The sequence below is a fragment of the Desmodus rotundus genome, chromosome 3 (assembly GCF_022682495.2).
Source record: "Desmodus rotundus isolate HL8 chromosome 3, HLdesRot8A.1, whole genome shotgun sequence".
Taxonomy (NCBI): domain Eukaryota; kingdom Metazoa; phylum Chordata; class Mammalia; order Chiroptera; family Phyllostomidae; genus Desmodus; species Desmodus rotundus.
The window spans coordinates 157,633,217-157,654,339 of NC_071389.1; the positions used below are offsets into that span (position 1 = coordinate 157,633,217).

The 21,123-nt window shown below is 38.6% G+C and overlaps 1 protein-coding gene across 1 annotated transcript in view; it reads left to right on the top strand.

The window, feature by feature from the left end:
* Positions 1-21,123, top strand: part of NELL2 (neural EGFL like 2) — a 335,374-nt gene that overhangs the window by 67,125 nt on the left and 247,126 nt on the right. The window contains exon 5 of the mRNA XM_024575537.3: positions 16,274-16,424. Within this exon, the coding sequence (XP_024431305.2) occupies positions 16,274-16,424 (151 nt within the window). The remainder of the gene's footprint in view (positions 1-16,273; positions 16,425-21,123) is intronic.

Here is a 21,123-nt window from a genome sequence, read left to right on the forward strand (position 1 = left end):
GATTTTGATTGTTTGGATGTGGAGAGAAATCAACTACTTTAAAGGCACGGCATATGCACAGATATGGTGAGTTCAAGACCTTGGTGCTTGGAGATGTGCGGGAGGTTTGGTGTGGAAGGGACACAGAGCACACATCGGAAAGTGGCCCAGGGTGAGTGAAAGAGTAGCGACAACGAGACAACACTGAATTCTGTGAATTAGAACCGAAACTCAACCTGTGGCATCTGTCTTGCCAGTGTGTGCCCCTGGAGCTGAGAAAACCAGGGTTCAGTGATGCAGCCAAGCACAGCAGCTGCCCAAGCAATCCAAAGCTGTGTCTCCAGGTGGCAGGCAAATAGTGTTACCATGGGCGAGGAGAGCAGAATTATTACAGTCTTTTTCAGTAGAGTCATTATGAGAACTTTTCACCGTGATCATAGCCTTGACTGCAACTGAATGATAGTCCTCAAGTGAAAATTTCACTGAATAAATTGTGTTAAAAGTTTGAAAGAAAATTCTTTCATAGTGTTAAGAGCTTTGAATTGGATTATTACAAGTACATATTTCATCTTAATATTTCTGCATAGAACTGGAGGGCCTTTTTGGACAGTACTTTGTTTTAATATTATTCAAATATTGATACTATTCTTAGGACAGTGCAAGATTTTCCTGGTTTTATATTCTAGTGCTTGTGTTATTAATTGTTGTAAAGATAAATTTTATGAATGCTTAAAGCATTGATCTCAGTCATTGTTACAAATAATGCTTTCTTAATGGCTTATGTTGCCTATCATTTGTATGTAATAAATCATCTCAGTTTTCTTCTAGTACAGTTTTCTTTTTCATTACTATCACCATTGTAAGTAACATGAAACATAAAAACAGACTGGTTTTTCTAATAATGATTATAGTGCCCGAGTTTTCTTTAAAATTTTAGTTTGTGATTACCAAAGTTACCGAAGGCACATAAATATTATGCAGAAGCATAGTTAGTACAAGGATAGAGAATAATCCTTCACAGATGGTGTAAAAGAATGAGATAAAAATTTTACAGAGATCCTAATGAGAACAGGAAGTGGTGCAATATAAACTCACTCCTATTGTGCAGATTGAGGAGTGTGTGGGAGGTGTGGGCGAGGCACGGAATTAAACCCCTCGGCACACTCTGAGCATTGCCATCTTGCAGTCGCCAGGTCCTCCTCCTTCTCAGATGTTGAAGCTATGTTCCCAGGCCAGCAGGAAAAATTTCATAGTTCAGCGTATTCCTGCCTCGTTGATGAACTCATTTACAACTGTGGCTATTAAAAGCTGAAGATGTGCATGTTGAGAGGACTGTTTATATCCATCTCTGTTGAAGTGTTCTATCCTCCTGCAACTTATCTGTCACTCATAATGTAACAAAAATATATTTTAGTTCTGCTAGAAGAGCTGTGGGCATGTCCTGTTATCTGGCATTGAGGTTTGCCTATTTATCTATTGACTTTATTTATTTGTTTACTCACACACATCAATTTATTCATGCATGTCAACTTGGATTTTTTGCACACCAAAGGGTGTGTGTGTGTGTGTACACATGTGTGTGAGAGAGAGATGGGTAGATATTAATTGGACACTTATCAGGCACTTACACACACACACATCTCCTGACAATGAGCCTATGTACTATGATCATTCCCATTTTTACAGGTGGCAGCCAGGGGAACCAAGGCCCTGAGATGCTAAATAACTCGCTTAAGCCAGAAAATGATGGACACGGCGTGCAAACCCAGTATACATTGACTCCAGAGTGCACACACTTATTCAAAATGTACATATATTTCTGCACTGAGGATGGGTGTTTACAACTTGTATGTTACCTACATAATTCATATGGGCATTACGTACAAAAAACATTTTTCACACTTGTTCCTCATGGGTAGTTGTTGCTGCTTTTTCAATACAGTCAACAACAGAAGTGCTTTTACTAACCTTTCAAGGTACCTGTCCTCTGCTGAAGACTTCAGACATCCTTTCTGTCCTTTGGGGTACAGAGTGATGCCAAGCTCTGGGCCCATATTTCTCAGTGGGTTTTAGTACAATACCTTTAATAAGGGATATTTTCATGCTGCATCCTCTAAATATTAAGGACAGGTAGCAGGATTTGAAAATGAATCTCTCAGACTTCAGCCTCCAGATACATTTAAACACTGAGAGGGATAAGCTGTATGGACTGTGGTTTCTCCTGTGGTTTGTACGGAGTCCAGGCTCTGCCGAGTGCAGTTGCGTCGCTGCAGTAATGGGGTAGCCCCTGTGCGGGCTTCGTAGAGGCTGCTGTTGGCCCTTGGCGCTCATATCTTTAGGAAACTATTCTCCAGTGATTCGTGCTTCTACTTTAAGATGATTTCAGGATTTCATAAAATACTGGCACAGCACAAGGCCTTAATGCCCTATAGAAATCTGAGTTGACTTAATGTGAGCAGTTTTTAATCCATTTTTAAGTTCTGTAGGGAACAATGCCGTTACCAAAGATGGAACAGAAAAGTCAGGGCTTTGGCAATCAGGAGACCAAAATGTAGTGCAGAGTACTGCAAACATATTTGAAAATGCGTCTGGAACATATGAATCAACTTAAGAAAAGTACTTTCAATTATTCTTCAATAGGGTTGGACCTCACAGGTAGCTCTCCAGATACACCGCCATGGAGATAATGAGATGAGAGGATGTGGGAAAGCGCTCAGCACCGCATCTGGCTCACAGCGAGCAGTCACTAAGGCTGGCTGCTCTTTGCTTGTCCGCCAGCTACAACGCAGGGGCTCAGAGTGCAGTCTCCACGCTGCACCACCCAGGCTCAAATCCTGGCACCACCAGTGATCAGCCAGAGAATCTAAGTAGTGGTTCTCAACCAGGGGCAGTGGGGTCTCTCAGAGGACATTTGGTCATGTCTGGAGACATCTTTGGCTGTCACGATTGGGGTTGGGGTCCTACTAGAGGCCACGAATGTTGCTAAGTATCATACAGTATTCAGAACAGCATGTCCATAACAAAGAATTATCCTGTCCTAAATGTGGGTAGTGCTAAGGGTTGAGGAGCCCTGACCTTGAACAATTAACTAGTGGTGCCTACTTAGCTAGTATAAAAAAAAGGCCCTTAGAAAATTGCCTCACATAATAATAAGCATTCAGTAAATTTTGGTTCCTTGTTATTCTTTCAACAACTATTGGTAGAAGGCTCACCATGTGTCAGCCCCCGTCCTAGATGCTAAGTTTACAGTAGAAGCAAAGTAGGCCTGGTCACCAGCCTTGAGCAGATTGCTGTTTCTGACTGCAAGGGTTGTTGCAGTGGTGACCACTGCTCCTTAGGGGCAGCAGCACCTACCGTTGTTGGGGCCACCTCATACTCTATATGCATCCCCTCCCTTAAAGTACAAGATCATCTTCTTCTTTTTAAAAAATTTATCTTTTGCAGTTAGGAGAACCCACCAAAAGAAGAAAATATTAGCCCCATCACACTTACCCAGATTTCAGCATCCCAAACCTCTCACGCTGGTCCATGCACACGCACTGCCAGTGTCTCCAAGCACATTTTAGAGTCGGGAGCTCTCTTTCACCAGTGGTTCTCCAGTTAGAGAGTCCTCTTTGCCCCAGGACTTTCTCTCTCCTCCCCCCAGTGGCTGTGAGTGTCCACAACTCTCATCATCAGTGTTGGGATCCCTGGGATTTATCTATGCTCTCCTCCCCTTATATTTTCAAAGTTGCCAGGAGCATCTTAGGCTCCTACTTTTGCTCCTATAGCCTCTTGTGTCTCAGGGAAGGAGAGTGTCTACTCCCTTTTCAGGTGATATTTAGGGAGGAGAGATTCTTGGAGTCCTCAGCTGGAAGTGTGTGGTTTCATCTGGAGGTCAAGTGTAAGGTGGACTGTGTTGGCACTTTTAGGCTTGGGTATTGAAGCCTTGTATGCCAACCGTTTCCAGTTCTTGAGCCAGTTTTGACCAGGACAAGGAATACACTGGGATCCCGTCTGAACAGTGATGGGGTACAACTGATTGGAATTCACTATGCCAACGACTGGGACCCGTTGTCCCTAAGAAAAGCCTTGCACTGCCGCATGTTCTGAGCCGTAGCTTTTCCTTGCACCCCACTCTGCCAGTCCACTTTGTATAACTGGGCTTCTGCTTTGGTTTCATCTTAGCCCTGCAGTTCTCTGAATAAGACAGTGTCTGATCACAGAACAATTATCTGTTCCTAACCACCTATCTAGACTCTTTCCACTTCCCAGCTCCCTCCTCCCCTACACCTTAATCTCTAGCAGTATAAACTGATGAGTTTCCCTGCCTCTGCATGCCTCCATGCTTTGTACACACTGCTTCCCCTGCCTGCATTTCCCTACTTGAACCAAGTCTGAGTTCACCTTTACCTCATTGACTATTAGACACTGCACTGCTGGCTCTCTTCTTCAGCATCTAGTCTGCAGCTTATTCAGTTATCCCATCCTGCTGTCTCATCTTGGCCTCCAGATTTCCCCCTTTCTCATCGAGGTACCAGGTATTTCTACTGTATTCGTAAACCAGAATCTATTGGATTTAAATCAGCTACAGCACACCGTAGAAGACTGAATCTTCTGAGGATCTAATATCATGTATAACATTGCTTCTGTGTAAAAATACAGACCAAAGTCCTGAAAACTGATTCACTAGTGGTGTTTTGAAACAGCCAGTTATATGAATCATAGCTTGACACGTGCACGTTGCCTGTGCACACGCATACCTGTGCACACACCTATTGATATATGACTGTGTTCGTACCCCTTGCATTTCTGAATGTACTTTATGAAACAAGAGGGAAGAATGAACAAGAATGCTAAAATAAGATATCAGAAGAAAAACAAAATTAGAGACTGTTTCTATTGAGTGAAAGTGAGATTGTATGGAAAAGGGGGAGAGGGGACACAAATGGGGAAATATGTGAATGAAGCATTGGATGTTGGTATTTAACTAGGAAACATATTGTTGATGTTTGGGCCTAATTTCCTAAATTCAAAATGGAAATATGTTTTTCACATATCTTTATGTAATTCAGAGCCATATCTAAATGTGACACTAAGGTAGAAAACCCATCTTATTTCCCAAATGCTAGAATGAAAACACTTTTGTGGAAGTAGAATGTGAACCAGAGAGGAAAAAATGCACAAATTGGAAAAAAAAAACATTCAAATTAGAAATTCTGGGATGAAAGAAAGCGGCTTGTTTAAATTACCCTCAGATACCATGGTTTCAAAAGAGTTTTAAACGCTAACAATTTTCCTAGCCTGGGCTAATGAGATAGTTAGACCTAGTAATTAGGATGGGCCGTGCCTTCCAGGACCTCTCCATAAACCTTTGTGCAGGATAAATCGTGTTTGCGTGTGAGATTACCAGATGTTGCCTAGAGCTGTGGGGAGAGTCCTGGGTCATAAACCTTGCTGCAGAGGAGAAGTAGGAGGGATTGAGAGTGACTTACTGTTACCCAGCCAAGGTAGGTATGTTGTTTTATCTTCCAAACCTTGAAAAGGAAAATTAATTCAACTCTATTCAATAGATATTATTGAACTCCTTCTCTCATCTTGGGCTATCGTTGCTGGTAGTTATTGGGATAGAAGAGAGAAGTATTATGTACACTTCTTGCCCTCAAGGAGATTAAAATCAGTCTTTCTAAAGATAAAAGACCGTCATATAAAACATTTAGACAAGAAGAAGCTATATAAGGCAGCACAGAGTGCTACACTGAGAAATAATGAAAGTGCACAGTAAATAATCAGAGCTATGGAATGTCATGAAAAGAGTTGTTGAGAAGGTGGGATGTGGCATGTTATGTGCTGATCACAGTGTAATTCCAGGACTACTTTAATGCCCAGTTATCCTGTTTTACAGAGTGTAAACCATATCAATGAAATTATCAGTAGACCACTGTATAGACTTTTTGCCTGAGTCATTTTTAAACATCTGATCTTACACAGAAAAAGAAAAACAGAACATTAATTTAAGTGTTCTGAACATTCTTTATAGGTCGCTTCACAACTTCCCAGAAACTAATGGCAGAGGTAAGAGACAACAAGTCTAAATTTTGGCTCTGCAAGGTGTTTCTGGCCACTGAATTAGAAATTATTTTTTCTCACATTCCAGAAATTCATGACATTTCTAAGAAAATGCTCAATCCACACTGTAATCATCCGAGAGGAAAGTTTTGGACCTATCACCTGCAACCCTCTGTTATTCCTTTTTCTAAGAATGTACTCATCTCAGAATCCTACAAAAGGCAACTTCTTTCCATAAATCTAGGATCCCTGTGGGGACTTGTCAGTTCATATTTCAAGGGGAAAGGAGAGCATCTTTGCCTTTAATATATAGCAATATAAAACACTATATTGTAAATTTATATATATATTATAGTTTAGTTCATTGGGGTTATCATTCACTCCACCTTTTAAATCATAATATTAAACCAGTTGGCAATGCAAAGGAATATTTGAAGGCAAAATAAATCTGTGACCTTTACTTATTTACTTGAGCAAATAACAATATGCTATTATAAAAAGACGTAGAAGGAGGTGGCAAAGTCACCACTAATACACAAGACAATTGGCCATGCTTATTCTTTCCTATGTGGACTGTGCAAAAAAGGAGAATTACAAAATCGCCCCCTGCGCTGGGAAAGCTTATTGCAGAATGAGGGAAGATAGGATATGACCCACAATATGCATATCAACGGCAGGGATGAAAACAAGTGAATAGGCAGCATGTACCTCCTTCTTTTCCTGCTTCCACAGCATTTAGACTCGCTCTAACTAAGCCTCTTATCATATTATTTTAGTCCTCCTTTCCAGACTTAAACAACTAACTAATGATACAAAAATTGCTCTTAGGGAAAATTATCTATATTTGTTGCTTCCAGGGGTCAATAAACTATGGCCCTGCAGGCCAAACTTGGGGCCTATTTTTGTATGACCCCTTGAGTAAGAAAGGTTTTTACATTTTAAAATGATTGTAAAAAATATCTAATATCGATGTATGTGCCTGCCAAGCCTAAAATATTTACTCTGTAGATTTTATGGAAAATTTTGCTGATTTTTGTGTTAAAGAAGGACACCCGTGGGGAACATTTGAATGAGTCATAGGAAACTTTTGGAGGTGTAGTACTTTAGGGAATATGTTAAGCTCTTGTAACAAAGAGACCCAAAATGCAGTGCTCAAGTAAGGCAGGAATTTATTGCTCATCTAACAGTCTAGAGGTAGTCAGGGGGTTCCAGGGCTGACGAGTAGATCTGCCATGAGATTATTTGACACTTCACAATGCTCTTGTTCTCACTGAAGAACTTGCCAGAAGTAACTGTAACCAATCCTTAGCCCCGAATTGGGCATTGAGGGAGAAAACCCAGTGTTGAAGCTTGGTGGGATTAGATGTAAGGCTCCTGTGAATAGATAAACTAGTACTGAAGATCATATAGCTTCTAGTAAGGCAAAGTCCAGAGATTAACTTAGGCAATAAGTAAATCTTCTGTGCTTTATCTAGGGGTACTGATTTGGAAAGACTCATAGTGTGGGAAAAACTCCAAGAGGTGGTAAGATGGGGTAAGGACAGGGTGTGAAGATGAATGGGAGTTGGGGGTGATATCTAGTAAATGGGGCAGGTCCAGTAGCCCCCACAGTTCAAAGTCAAGCAGGCATCATTCGACAGATCTAGCATTTTGACACTGTTTAGCGGGATTCATCCATTGTTGAGGTTTAGCAGAGAGAATCGGCAAGATCCTGACAGCATCAGAGCCTCAACAAAGCAGGTGGGCACGCAGGGCAGTTCTAGGCTGGGTGGCTGAGACAACAGCTCAACTTTGTAGATTGGGCCAATGTAGCTGGGCCTGGAAATGATTTATTTTAAATGCTGCACAAATTATGAGTCATTTGTTGAATCTCTGAGATACAAGACTTAATTTTGAGCCCCACTTCTGATTTTCTGGCATCACTGTCATACTTGGCTCAGAGACTGAGGGGAAGCAGCTGCGGAGCCTGCAGAAACAAGGGCAGGAGCTGCTGTACGGGCCAGTGTCTGAAACTCTGAGTTGAGAAGCTGATTTTATGTGCCTGGTGTCCTTTGATACTTCATAATACTGTTTTCCTTCTTGCAGTGAAAATAATAGTTAAAAAACACTATTTTGATAGGGTGATTAATCATGATAATTGATATTTTGGTGTGTTATCATTCTAGAATAATTTGATTATATAATTAAAGAAGGATAAAAGCAGAACAAACTCCCAAAATTGATGTCTCAGGTCAAATTGGCCTATTAAGTGAGAGATAAAATTGTGCATTTCAGCACTTCAGTTCTGCATAATTGATGGGTCACTACAGACTCTTTCTTTGGCTATTCAGCAAAGACTGCTAGATTCTGTGCAATCTGAGGTTGCAAAATTTATAACCATCACATTTTACAGATGTAAGACTATATTATAGATCTCTATACCTTTTTCTTGTCAAGTCATAGGCATAATCAAACATTAAAGATGTATAATAGACATCTCACCTTGATCCTATTACATTTTCTTATCTTTACACAAATGATTCTACTAAAGCTGAGCCAAAAAACACTAGCACATATGTGCGTGAAAAAACAGTTAGCTTGTGGAACGGATGTGTTTTTTTCTTCTTATACTTCTAGGGGAATATGTGAATATTTGATCAGACCTCAAAGAAAATAAAGGAATGACTTGTGATTTAGTTTTTACTTATTTCTCTTTTACACTTATAGGTCCTCTCTTAATAGCTAAACACTTCATAAAGAGTAATTATATGTGTATTTAACATATAGCTAGGGACTAGATATGGGATAAGTTACAAGAGAGAAAAATGACCTAATTCATGAATATATACACTTTAATCTTATTAAGGTGAGTTACTTGTTAATTTAAGCAATAGCTCACATACCAGCAACAGGTGTCAGTATACAAGGGTGCAGCTGCCAAATTGCATGTATCCATTTAGGTTCAATTAGATAAAATATTTTGGGCTGGCTTAAATAAAGGTCCAGAAATTACTAATTCTTTTTTATAATTTACTTACTATTTTTTAAATTTTTATTTATTTTGATTTTTAAGTTAACTTCATTAGGTGACATTGGTTAATAAAATTATATAGGTTTCAATTAAATTTTTTTTCAGTTACAGTTGGCACACAATATTATATTGGTTTCAGGTGTATAACAATGTCACTGCTTCTTAAGTCTGCTACTTATGTTCAAATGATGTGGAGACTGCTCTCTATAGATAATGAGGCATTATCAATAAAGGAATACAACCAGTCTATTAAAGTTGTGGATGGCATCAACATTATCATCATCATCATTGTCATCATCACTGATTCATTATTCATCTCTTTTGTTTGCTTAGTATTTCTGCTGATTTAATCTGAGGCTTGAGCAAGAATTGCAGTTGGGAGAAGAGCTGATAAGAAAGACTATCCTCTTAATTTTGCTGGTAACAAAACAGCTGGTAATTTCACTAGTGAGATTCTGAGGGGTTGCTTCACACTAGCCCAAAGCATTAATCTCATTATAAACTCAAGTGCCAATTTTAATTTTCATCTACAGTGGGGATTATAACAGTGAGCTAAACCAGAATACTCATACTAGTTGATCACTACCACTCTCTTTGAAGGAAAGTGTACCTGGGAAGCCAAATTATTAGCAAAATGGAGTGATCTTATTAAGTTGTATCATATCTGTTATATATAGGATTTTAATACTTTTAATTTTAAGCTTCAAATTGTAGAGAGATTTTATTGTTTGCAGCCTCCTACATTCTGACAATATTTTGTTCTACATTAGCAATGAAAATTCCAACAAATGAATCATAAGTGGTTTGTTCAAAGTCAACCATTAATTGCTAAATTCAGGAGTAGAACAGGCTTTTGTTTTTGTTTTTTTTAAGTGGTTGGTTGATGCTTATGTTTCTGCTTATGTTATATTCATGTATGTAAGTTTTTACGTGGCTTGATATTCACAACATTAAGCCAACAAATATTCTCAATAAGTTGAACAGCAATCATTTAGTTCGCAGGCTGGCACTCAGTCCACTGAGCCACACCAGCCAGGGCTTCAGAATATATTTTTATAAAAGTTAACTTAAAATGGGGGTTTATCTGCTCTTCAGTGTGTTGGTAGACATTATTGCATAATAATAGGAAACACAGGGGCCCGAGTTGGGATCCTGGCTCTACTATTTGAATTTGGTGGGTCCATTCCTGTATCCTGTCATCTTACTTTTGATTGTTGGAGGATGTCATTGAGAGGATGTGACTGCCAGGTAACCCTTGAGCTGGATGCAGACAATGTGAGGCTTTTCACCTCCTTCCCTGTCTTCGGGATGTATGCCTCCCCCACCGTTCTCACAGTGGGAGCCAGTTTCAAGGTTGCAACCTTCAGAGAACAAGGTGTTTTGAGGCCAATTTGACAGAGTTCATTACTGAACTCAGTTGAGGGCTCTATATAAACTTTTAAGATTCTGGTGGGCATGGGCAGAGATCTACTTGTCTTTCAGCCTCCGAGACAAGACTCTTATGGAAATTCCTTGCATGTTAAACCTGCCACCTACCAACCTGGACTGGCCTTCCTATACTGGGGCCAGTTTCAGATTTCACCTGGGAGTCTCCTGAGGTTTCCAACCAAGTTCTCAATTGAGTAAATTCATAGGAACGACCTCTGATCTTGAGTCACTTAACAGTGATAATCCCAAGTATCTTGGCGTCTCTGTGCCTCTTTCCTCTTCTGTAATTTCTATTATTATGGACTTAATAATCCCATTTATTTTGATGCTCTGAGGTTTCAGTGAGATTGTTTATGTTAAAGGACTTTGCGAACTGCAAATGTAGTGTTAATAAACTCTTAATTGTTACTATTACTTTGCCTTGAAAGTTTGTACTCTGAAGACATGGATATCTTGACGGGAGAGTAAGAGAAATGGAGAATAGCTGTAAGAATAGTTCTAATTTGGTATATTGTAACCTGAATTTAGAAGACAACAACTTTTCATAGTTAGAGACTGGAAAAATCTGGTGAGTTGAAACGTTCTCAGTCAAACATACTATGCCTGAGATGACACTATTTTAATAATTGAATTTGCACGTGGTATTTTTATTAGTCTAGTTATGTGTGCAGGGGGATCAGTTTAGGTTTCTAACACTGCAGATGGAACAGAGACCTGTCAGTGGGCAGAGACTCATTTAATTCATGATGGCAATTGTAGCCATCATGAAAAAGAAAAAAGTTCTTACCAATTTCTTTGTCACTGAAAGATGGACAAATCCCTTCCTTTTCCTTTTACTACCCATGCACTAAAACTACTTCTAAAGGTCCAGTCTGACTCTCTTTTTCAGGAAATACCTGTATTGGCTCTCACAGGCATACCTGCACTGAGCTACAGCCCGCCACCCAGTTTTAGAAATTCCAGTCTCTCTCTCCCTCTCCCCTTTCTCCTCTTAACTGTGCACGTGGGGAACACATACATGTAAACCCCCAGAAATTGTGGCCACACCCCCACAGATCTCACCACTTCATCCTGGGAGTCCTACGACTCAAAATGAGTATTTTGATTTAATTGCTTCTGAGCTGCATTAAAATGCCACTAGTTGCTTCTCAGTGGGATTTTTAGTGTCGGCACACAATAAAAATGGAAAATGTCGACACAAACTTTGTTTTAAACTCAAGTAGTTCTCCAATTTAAAAAGTCCAATACAGCATGGACACATTGCTGAGATTTTCTATGGGTCTTGGTAGTAGCATTTAAAGGCTCGTTTTCTCAGCCTGCTTTTCTCTGAAGTGGCAATTTTGTCAGCCTTTGTCAGTCCTTTGAAAAGAAATTCAGTTTACATTCTTTTGCCCATAGAAGAACGATCATTTGTAGTTCTCTGGAAACAGAGAATGGTAGGCAAGATTTTATCTTTTTTTTAAAAGCAACTTTTAAATATATTATTGCATTTTGAAATAAATGGAAATATGAAAAAATATTTACTTATTTAAGTATCAAAATGATGCTGTCTTTTGTTCTAGCCACATCTTTAGGAGAACGTATAGAGTTGCCTTTAATATGTAGTATATATTTTTGCATAAATGGTTTACAAAAGGAATGATAATGCACTTGCTGAACATGAAAACAATTTAAACCCAATTAATTTATAATTAATCTCTATTCACATTCACTACAGTTTAAATTAGGTTACATCATTTATAAAACAAATACAAATATATGTGTTAATTACAAAGCTTATATTTAGAATATAAATTAATTTAAGCAACATATGTATTAATAAAAATATTCTAGACATTAAACATGATGAAGATAGCTTTTTAGCTTTATCTTTATTGTTGACACTATTACAGATGTCCCCATTTTCCTCCCCTTTGCCCACCCTTACCCAGCCCCCGCTCCCCCATCCCTCTAGCCATCACCATACTATTGTGCATAACCAACCAATAGAAACAGATGGCAGGATGTTATCTTAAGAATAACTTGATGGCCAAAATATTTTATGTCAATATTCAAATGTGGAAACTGACATTTCGTGGCTGAGTTTGGAATACTTAGAATGAAAGTAAGCTCAGAAAATTGTCACAAGGGTTTCATGGCTCTTGGTAGTTTTAGTGGGTTCCACAGTCTCATTGCTTGTAAGACTAATCATAAATATCATAATCCTATTAGCCAACATGTGGTGTTTAGTTCATGCCATGTGCAGCTAATAATCTCCATAGCTGGCATTGGAACCTCATTCTTCTGGGTACAGAATTTGTTCGGAGAACCTCCACACTTTATATTTCTATGTTTATTTTTAAAAGGGGGCCTTGTTGAGCAATTGCTTGACACATACATGATTAAATTATTCTGAAAACTGAAAGGGTAAGAAAAATGAAGTAAACTTAATTCTCACATAGAAGCTATTTTGACTTGATTTTTCTGGTCAGGAGCAGAATTGGGTCTCATAGTAATAATCTCAGGAACTCAGAAATCTCTCTGAACGTTATATAATCTTTGAGATGAAAATAGAAGGCAGGAATGCTAATTTTACAAATTGGAAACAGAAATGCAAATGGGGAAAGTGACCTTTCTTAAAATCACTTCTAAGCTAGTGACTTAAGGAACTAAAAATGTTATCTTACATAATTACTTTTTTTCTAGGTTATTTTCTGGGGTGGTGCTCTGGTATTTGCATTTCTGTTGGTGAGTGGCAGTGAGGTGCAGGTAAAGGATGCTGTGTTCAGGAGGCAGTGCAATTTAGTGGAAAGAATACTGGACCAGAAATTGTCCTCCCATTATACCTCAAGCATACCGGCTGCCTTTGGGTGAATCACAGGCGTGTTCCTTGGCTCATTTTACTCATGGAAATAAGACACAGTAATTGTTGACCCTGTCAAGTTTCCAGGGCTTTGTGAGAACAAAATGGAATGTGGGTTCAAAACTGTTACATTGGCATGGCAGAAATTGCAGATTATTGTTCAATATTTGAGTTGTGAATACTGAGTGGAACCAAGGAAGTTTCTTTTTGGAAACAACAAAGTTTCTTTTTCCTAAGACTTTGAACAAATACCCTGGGCCTGCCTTTATTGCCCGGGTGGCTGCCCATTCCTGGTTCAGATACTGCGGCCAGGGCTGGCGATGCTCTATTGGTCGGGGTACTTCTAGCACAGAAGAAGTCATGGCCTGAGTGAGAGTGGGGAGGGGTCATTTTTCAGTGGGGAATGAGAGGGTTTTATTTTTTAAAAACCAAGAGGGTAGATTGGTGATAGTGACAGAAACAACAACAGGTTACATTTCATTGCACAGGAAGTCCTGCCTATCCAGTGCAGCATCCCTATGCAGCCGCATCCCACAGTGGCCGCTATTCACTGTTTCAGATGTGGTGTGCCCTTGTACGCCACTCTGCTTTTTCACAAGCTAGTCCTGTGACTGGAACACTTTGTCCTCTCTTCTGTAGCTGCTGAGTTCCCCATCCAATGCCATCTATTTTATGAGATCCTTCCCTTCAGATGGTTCTGGCTGCTTCGCCCTCTGTGATCCAACACTTTCTACCCGTGTGTGTGACAGCACTTCCTTCACTGTATTGGGATGATCTGTCCCTTCTTCTCATTTATGGGAATCTTGAGGATGGGTATCCAGTGATGGACACAGACCAGTGATTACATCTTCATTGAATGAATTTATAGAGCTAGAATGATGGGGAGCTTTGGATTAATCCTATAATTTGTTTCAGTAAGGTTGTGGTTCTTCCAGCACGTGGCTATTGTAAATTGTGCTGCTATGAACATTGGGGTGCCTAGGTTCTTTTGGATTGGTGTTTCAGGATCCTTAGGGTATAATCCCAGCAGCAGAATTGCTGGGTGAAAGGGCAGTTCCATTTTTAGTTTTCTGAGGAAATTCCATACTGTTTTCCACAGTGGCCACACCAGTCTGCATTCCCACCAACAGTGTACTAGGGTTCCCTTTTCTCCGCATCCTCTCCAACATTTGTTTGTGGATTTGTTTATGTTGGCCACTCTGACTGGTGTGAGATGGTACCTCATTGTGGTTTTAATTTGCATCTCTCTGATGGCTAGTGATGCTGAGCATCTTTTCATATGTCTCTGGGCCCTCTGTATGTCTTCCTTGGAGAAGTGTCTGTTCAAGTCCTTTGCCTGTTTTTTTAATTGGGTTGTTTGTCTTCCTGGAGTGGAGTTGTGTGAGTTCTTTATATATTTTGGAGTGGATCAAAAAACTATGGTACATTTACACAATGGAATTCTACGCAGCAGAGAGAAAGAAGGAGCTTATACCTTTGTGACAGCATGGGTGGAAATGGAGAGCATTATGCTGAGTGAAATAAGCCAGGCGGTGAGGGACAAATACCATATGATCTCACCTTTAACTGGAACATAATCAACAAAAGAAAAAAGCAAACAAAATATAACCAGAGACTTTGAAGTTAAGAACAATGTAACAATAGCCAGAGGGGAGTGGGGAGGGAGTAGTGGGGAGAGGGGTTTACAGGAGCTACTATAAAGGACACATGGACAAAACCAAGGGGGAGGGTGGAGTGGGGGGAGGGAGGTGGGTTCACCTGGGGTGGGGTGGAGGGATGGGGAGAAAAGGCATACAACTGTAATTGAATAACAATAAAAATTAAAAAAAAACGTTGTGGTTCTCAGTGAGATTTCTGCTGCACTGCTCCCAAAGAAAGCCTGGAAGTGTGTGAGAGAACTTTGAGTTGTCCCAGTGGCTAGAGGTTGGGTGCCACTGGCATTCATTGGGCTGGAACCCAGGCATGATAAATGTTCGGCAATTCACGGGACAGTTTTGCACAAGGAGGGATTCTCTCCAAATGCCAGTGGTTGCCCCACTGAGAACCAGTTAACTAGTCTACTTAGTCTAAAGCATAGAAAATAGGAGAATGATTTCATCACCAAAAAAACCTGTTTCTGGCTCCTATAAACCCTTTGAACACACTATGAGTAGGAGAGCCTTATGCTCAGTTAGCAGATGGCTTGAATGATGGTTTTTTTCCTGTCCACGAAATCCATTTCTGTCCCTGTCTATTCCCCTCACATACGTTGTGTGCCAAGGTTGGAGTGCAAGACCATAACAGGTAGACGTGCAGGGTAAAAGTTTCTGCTCCCTCAGGCAAACCTCCCTTGGCAAGGCTTTCTCTGAGCCAGGAGGAGGCACATGGGAAGTAAGTTCTCTGTAATTTTGTCAACAAATATGGTAAGATAATTTGATGGTAATGTTTCATCCCCTGCGCAGAAGGCTGAGAGTGACTAATTGCAATGATCTTTTAAAAAATCTATTTAGAGCAGGCCTTCTGGCTAAAGGCGTCGATGTGGAACTTGGCACATGGATTTAAATCCAGTTTTCTGTGGTGAAGTGTCAGAAAGACAAAATGCCTCCATTGTGGTCTTTTAGGTCCTCTCTAGAAAGCACATCTTTTTGTTCACTGTTGACACTGACGTGGTGGTGGAATCCAGGATGTAGGAGGATGTGGGTGAGGAGGAAACTTGGGAATGTACTTCTTCAAGCAGGGTTCTTTGATTCTTTGCCTCAAAGGTGACATTTTGAAAAAATGATTCTGAAACACAAGTTCGATTACTCATGTGGTTTATCATCCTGTGATAAGTAGCAAAAAGTCTTCTTGAAAGAACTTACCAGGAGGGTCTGAAACTTGGTGTGTATCAGTTATTATTTGTTAGTGTTTCTCAAAACATGTTGCATGTAAGGGGTACTTTATAAAACCAAATTCTAGTCTATTTAGTGTAAGTTTCTCTTTTTTAGATACTCCCAGAAGTATAAAAGCATCCACTGCTACAGCTGAACAGTTTTTTCAGAAGCTGAGAAATAAACATGAATTTACTATTTTGGTGACCCTGAAACAGACCCACTTAAATTCCGGGGTTATTCTCTCCATTCATCACTTGGATCACAGGTAAGTGTGGCTGCTGGAGTGTCCTGTGCTTTAATTCTCTCTGGTTAAAAGAGCACATTAAAGAGAAGTAAACAAAAGCAAGATATGCTATATCTAAGACTGGCTTAAAGCAGCTAGACTAATTTTGCTACATTATGCAAAATCATAAATAGAAGTAATTGAGATCTGCCTAAAGGCAGAGGGAGCTGTGCTTTTGATGTTGCTAAGAGCACACAGAAGTTGACATTCCTAAAACAAGTTTATTAATCATTAAATTCTCCATGCTATATCTTCCTCAGTGTTAAAGTCAAACATACTTCTTGATTTGTGACTAGTTAGAGTCAAAAACACTGTATTCTACATCTGGGTTTAGAGTTTAAATGGTCTTAGAATTTTAATCCCTGACAGATAACTTCTTTTTCAACACAATTCTTCGGTTGCAGAGGTTAAAGCTGTACTCTTGGATGTGTGTTGAATCAAAATGCTGTCTAGTATTTTCCAGCTTCTCGCATGTATAGAAACATGATTAGGTGTCCTGTGAGCAAAGTCTCATTTGGCTTCGTGACCTAAAACAATTCCTTCCTGAAAGAATAACCACAGTTCTGCCAGTGAACGTTCCTTCACGTTTATTATTTTGAATACCTGCACTACCACTGACTGTCTGTAGACATTGGGCAAGTCACATAACCTCTCTGCACCTCATTTTTCTTGTCTGTGAAATGAGGATAATAAGAGCTACTTTATGGAGTGTTGTGAAGATTAAAGAGTTTTTGTATATAAAATGCTTTGCATATATGAAAGTGTTACTGATCCTTTTCAGGTGTAGGCGGAAGCCTCTTGGTTTCTTTCATCAGAGAGGAGGCCACCTTGGACTCTTCAAATCTTGACTAAATGCTAAAGCGCAATCCGAAGCAAGTACCGTGGAGAACAAAATATAGCGAGATGACACAGAGAGCAAGGGTCCTAACCACACTCCATGTGGCTTACTCTCGGGGCTTTAAGGCATCACTTACCTGTTACGGACAGAGCCAGGACCCTAACCACTTCTGATCCTTGATTCCAGTGTTTTTAAAAGTCCTCTGTGGTACTTCCTAACTTCAATGCCCCCGACAGGCTGCGTGTTATGTGTGGTTCGTGTTGTTCTTCTTTCCTGTTATTGGTACTGAAGTTATCTTTCTTCCTCTAGTCTCAACCTCACCCATCTCTTCGACTTATCATTTCCCAAACACTTATTTATTTAGTTTCTGCCCGAACGTCTCAATTCTTTTAGATGTAAAGCGCCACTATGCTGTTGTCTGTTGTCTTTAGGTAATACTGATGTTGGCTAAATAAACACAGCAATGGCTGAAGGCCCTACCAGCTTCTTGCCCTGTGCTCACATAAAGTTCGTGGTCTGATATTTTTCTCACTATTGCATTTTCAAAGGGAAAAATAAAGAACAAAGAAATAATTCTAAGATATTGGTTCACTTACACATTTGTACAGGAGATATAGATGAAGAGAAATATAAAAATAGTAAAAGCTTGTTGAAAAACAATGTATATTTATAAGTAAAAATGAATGAAAAAATTACCCTAAATTCCAAAAAGACTCTGTTCTTTTCCGTGTTTTACAAAACCATTGTTTCTTCAGGATAAATAAAATCCTTTTGTTATCCCTTTGTGTAGTTTGGGTACCATCACCTGGATTGTGTCCTGTAGTTTATAATATTTCTCCTTTATTTAAAATAGCCTTGGGCCTTAGATATATAAATTGGTTCCCATGGGGTTGTTATTAGAAATTTTCCTGAAAGCCAAATATTATTTATGTTTCCAAATTTGAATGCTTTGCAAATAGTGTGCTTGGAAATAATTTGTGGCAATGACTTTGTAGGTAAATATAAAACTATCTTATAGTTTGCCATCACCTTCTATATTAATAAACTTGAGGTGAGATCAATGAGGTTTTTTTCACTTTCTTACGATTAATTATTATATATTCCAGATGAGGAAGAGTGTAGTTATATATGAGGCTGATAAAATGTGCCTTCGTATTTCTGAGTGTCATATATTAAGCCATTTCTCTTTCTTGACATTACTAAGTAAAAATTAAACTTACTGACAATATTTGCTTTCTTAATGGTTCTGAACTAAAACGATGACTGTTTATTATGGATAAAATTCACAGACTGACATAACAGTTACTACGCTCTTTACTTTTTGGTTGAACTTAATAAATAACATAGTTGGATTTATGAGTTAAATAAATAACATAAATAATTGGAATTATGAGTTAAAATTTCAAACCCCAAGTTCTACGTAATTAAAAAAACTTTACTTATATTTTATTCTCTTAAAATATGGTTTTATATCATTATTTATCTCTAAAGTATTATAGCTTTAATGTGTATTTCAGTGCCTACCTTATTATTAGGAAAGTTGCAATATATATTCTAATGTGATTATGCATAAATATATCATCACCAAGGAGACATAGTGAGTTGCTCATTAAAGAAACTGAATTGAAGATGCAGCAAACAAATATGATTTCTCATATTTCTAATATATACCAAATTTATATATAAAAATGAATGATATATTTTAATAGCTTTTTTTCTACCTAATAAGAAAAAGAAATTGACATCTTACTTAGATCTAGGAGCACCTATCTAGTGTCCTGTCCACCAGATGAAGCTGGTGGTCTCAATGCCACTTACCCAACAACCCATTCCTTTCCCACAGAATGCCAAATGTAGTGCCAAATGTATCCGTGCTAAGTGCCAAACACCAAATGTAATACCAGGTTTCCTTCAATGCTGAGGTCTATTTTTGCTCCTGTATTCTGGTGTGTGTGACTTCTGCAGTAACACCACACTACTCCGATTACTGTAGTTTCATGACTTGCTGTGTATAGTTAAGGTCTCTGCTCTTCCTGGTCACAACTTTTTGCTGTGTTTGAAATTTCATTCTTTGGTATATACTTTGGAATCAACTTGGTGAGTTCTATGGAAGAAATCTCATTGGGATTTGTATTGTGAACATATCACATTTGTAAGTTGATATATGTTGGATGAACATTTTTATGACAGTCAGGTTTTTTATGATGTGGCTTTTCTCTCCATTTTCTTTCATTTTTTTTCTCCTGTATAATTATCTCCATAAAAGGCATACACATATTTTTTTAGATTTATTCCCAAGAACATTATAGGTTGTGCTATTAATCAGGTAGGACCCTTAGTTTTCTTTTATGTTTTCTAATTTGTAAAGAACTTTTAAGTTACTATATTACCAAAAAAGTGGATTCTGTTTTATATCAAAGTAACATCTTCCATAATATTTAAATTGCTTTTTCTTTTGTCTTTTGGAGAAAGTTGGACTCTTTGGATGCAACTCATCATAATAGGAAAATTTTAAAGTCCCATCAAAGTTCATTCAGTTCTGTGCTCTTCATCTGCCATATGTTGGTATACACTGACCTTTCAGCGATCTTTCCCATGATGAATGTTGAGGGACTATTGTAATATATTTAATTCTTTGGTATTAAAGTTCTTCTACTTTTTATCTTCTGATGTCAATGTGAAACTTCCCAAATGCTCTCTAGGCCTTTGATCAATCACTTAAAATCATTTTACAAAAGACTCATTTAAAAGTTATAATGATCTATCTACAGTTTATTATCAAGGGACAGGAAGTAGAATTCAGCTTATTTGTAACTTTTCTTGTTATTTCCTTTAGTTATGGTGAAGGATGTACCTTTTTTAAAAGGCCATGCAAAAATATTATTTTGGTGTCTTTGTGGCAGTGGAGTTTATGTTATCTCAATTACTTAAGAAATCTTACTTCCCTTGCTGCTGTGTACTCTTGAATTCCATTGATCTTGGGGAGGAGTCACAGACTTCTGTGGCTGAAACCGTATATTGATGTATTTTATAGCTGCTGGACAAAAGTCATTCTTATTTTGCCTCATGTTTCCAGCGATTTTATCCGTTGAGTATTTGGAAAGGAGGGGATGATTGGCAAGCGGCCATCTTTCCTTTGTATTTTCACCTTTGGTTGTTTAAAATTCTAGGTGTAGTAAAATTATGTTTGATTATTCTTGAGGATGCTGAATGCACCACAGAATGCATGAGTTACTGAATGTTTCATCCAAAATTCATTTAATTTAGCCAGTAAAAATGCCCTGAACAGCACCAAAGGGAAGTAAGATATGTATTATGAGTGAACTACAAGGAAACAGCTTGATTTTGCAAGTGACTTAAATTTAAACTACACACTTGGAAGCAGAAAGCATTATATGTAAATACTTTTTGCTAATATGACATGTTAAAAATTGCTATAACTTCTAGAATTTATTGTTCTTTAAATATAGTGGATTTGTACATTTTTATATATTCGTTAGTAAGTTGTTGGTGTCTCTTGTTTGATGAGTGATTTTAAAATATCCTTTCCCTTTTTATTTTTTCAATTTTTTCAGGGTCGACATTTTATTTTATTTTTAAAATTATTTTATTGTTGTTCAATTACAGTTGTCTGCATTTTCCCTCCACCACTCCCCCCCCCCCACCAAACCCACCTCCCTCCCTTGCTTCCACCCTTCCCCTTGGTTTTGTCCATGTGTCCTTTATAGTAGTTCCTGAAAACCCTCCCCCCACTATCCCCTCCCACCTCCCCTCTGGCTATTGTTAGATTGTTCTTAATTTCAATGTCTCTGGTTATATTTTGTTTGCCTTTCTCTTTTGTTG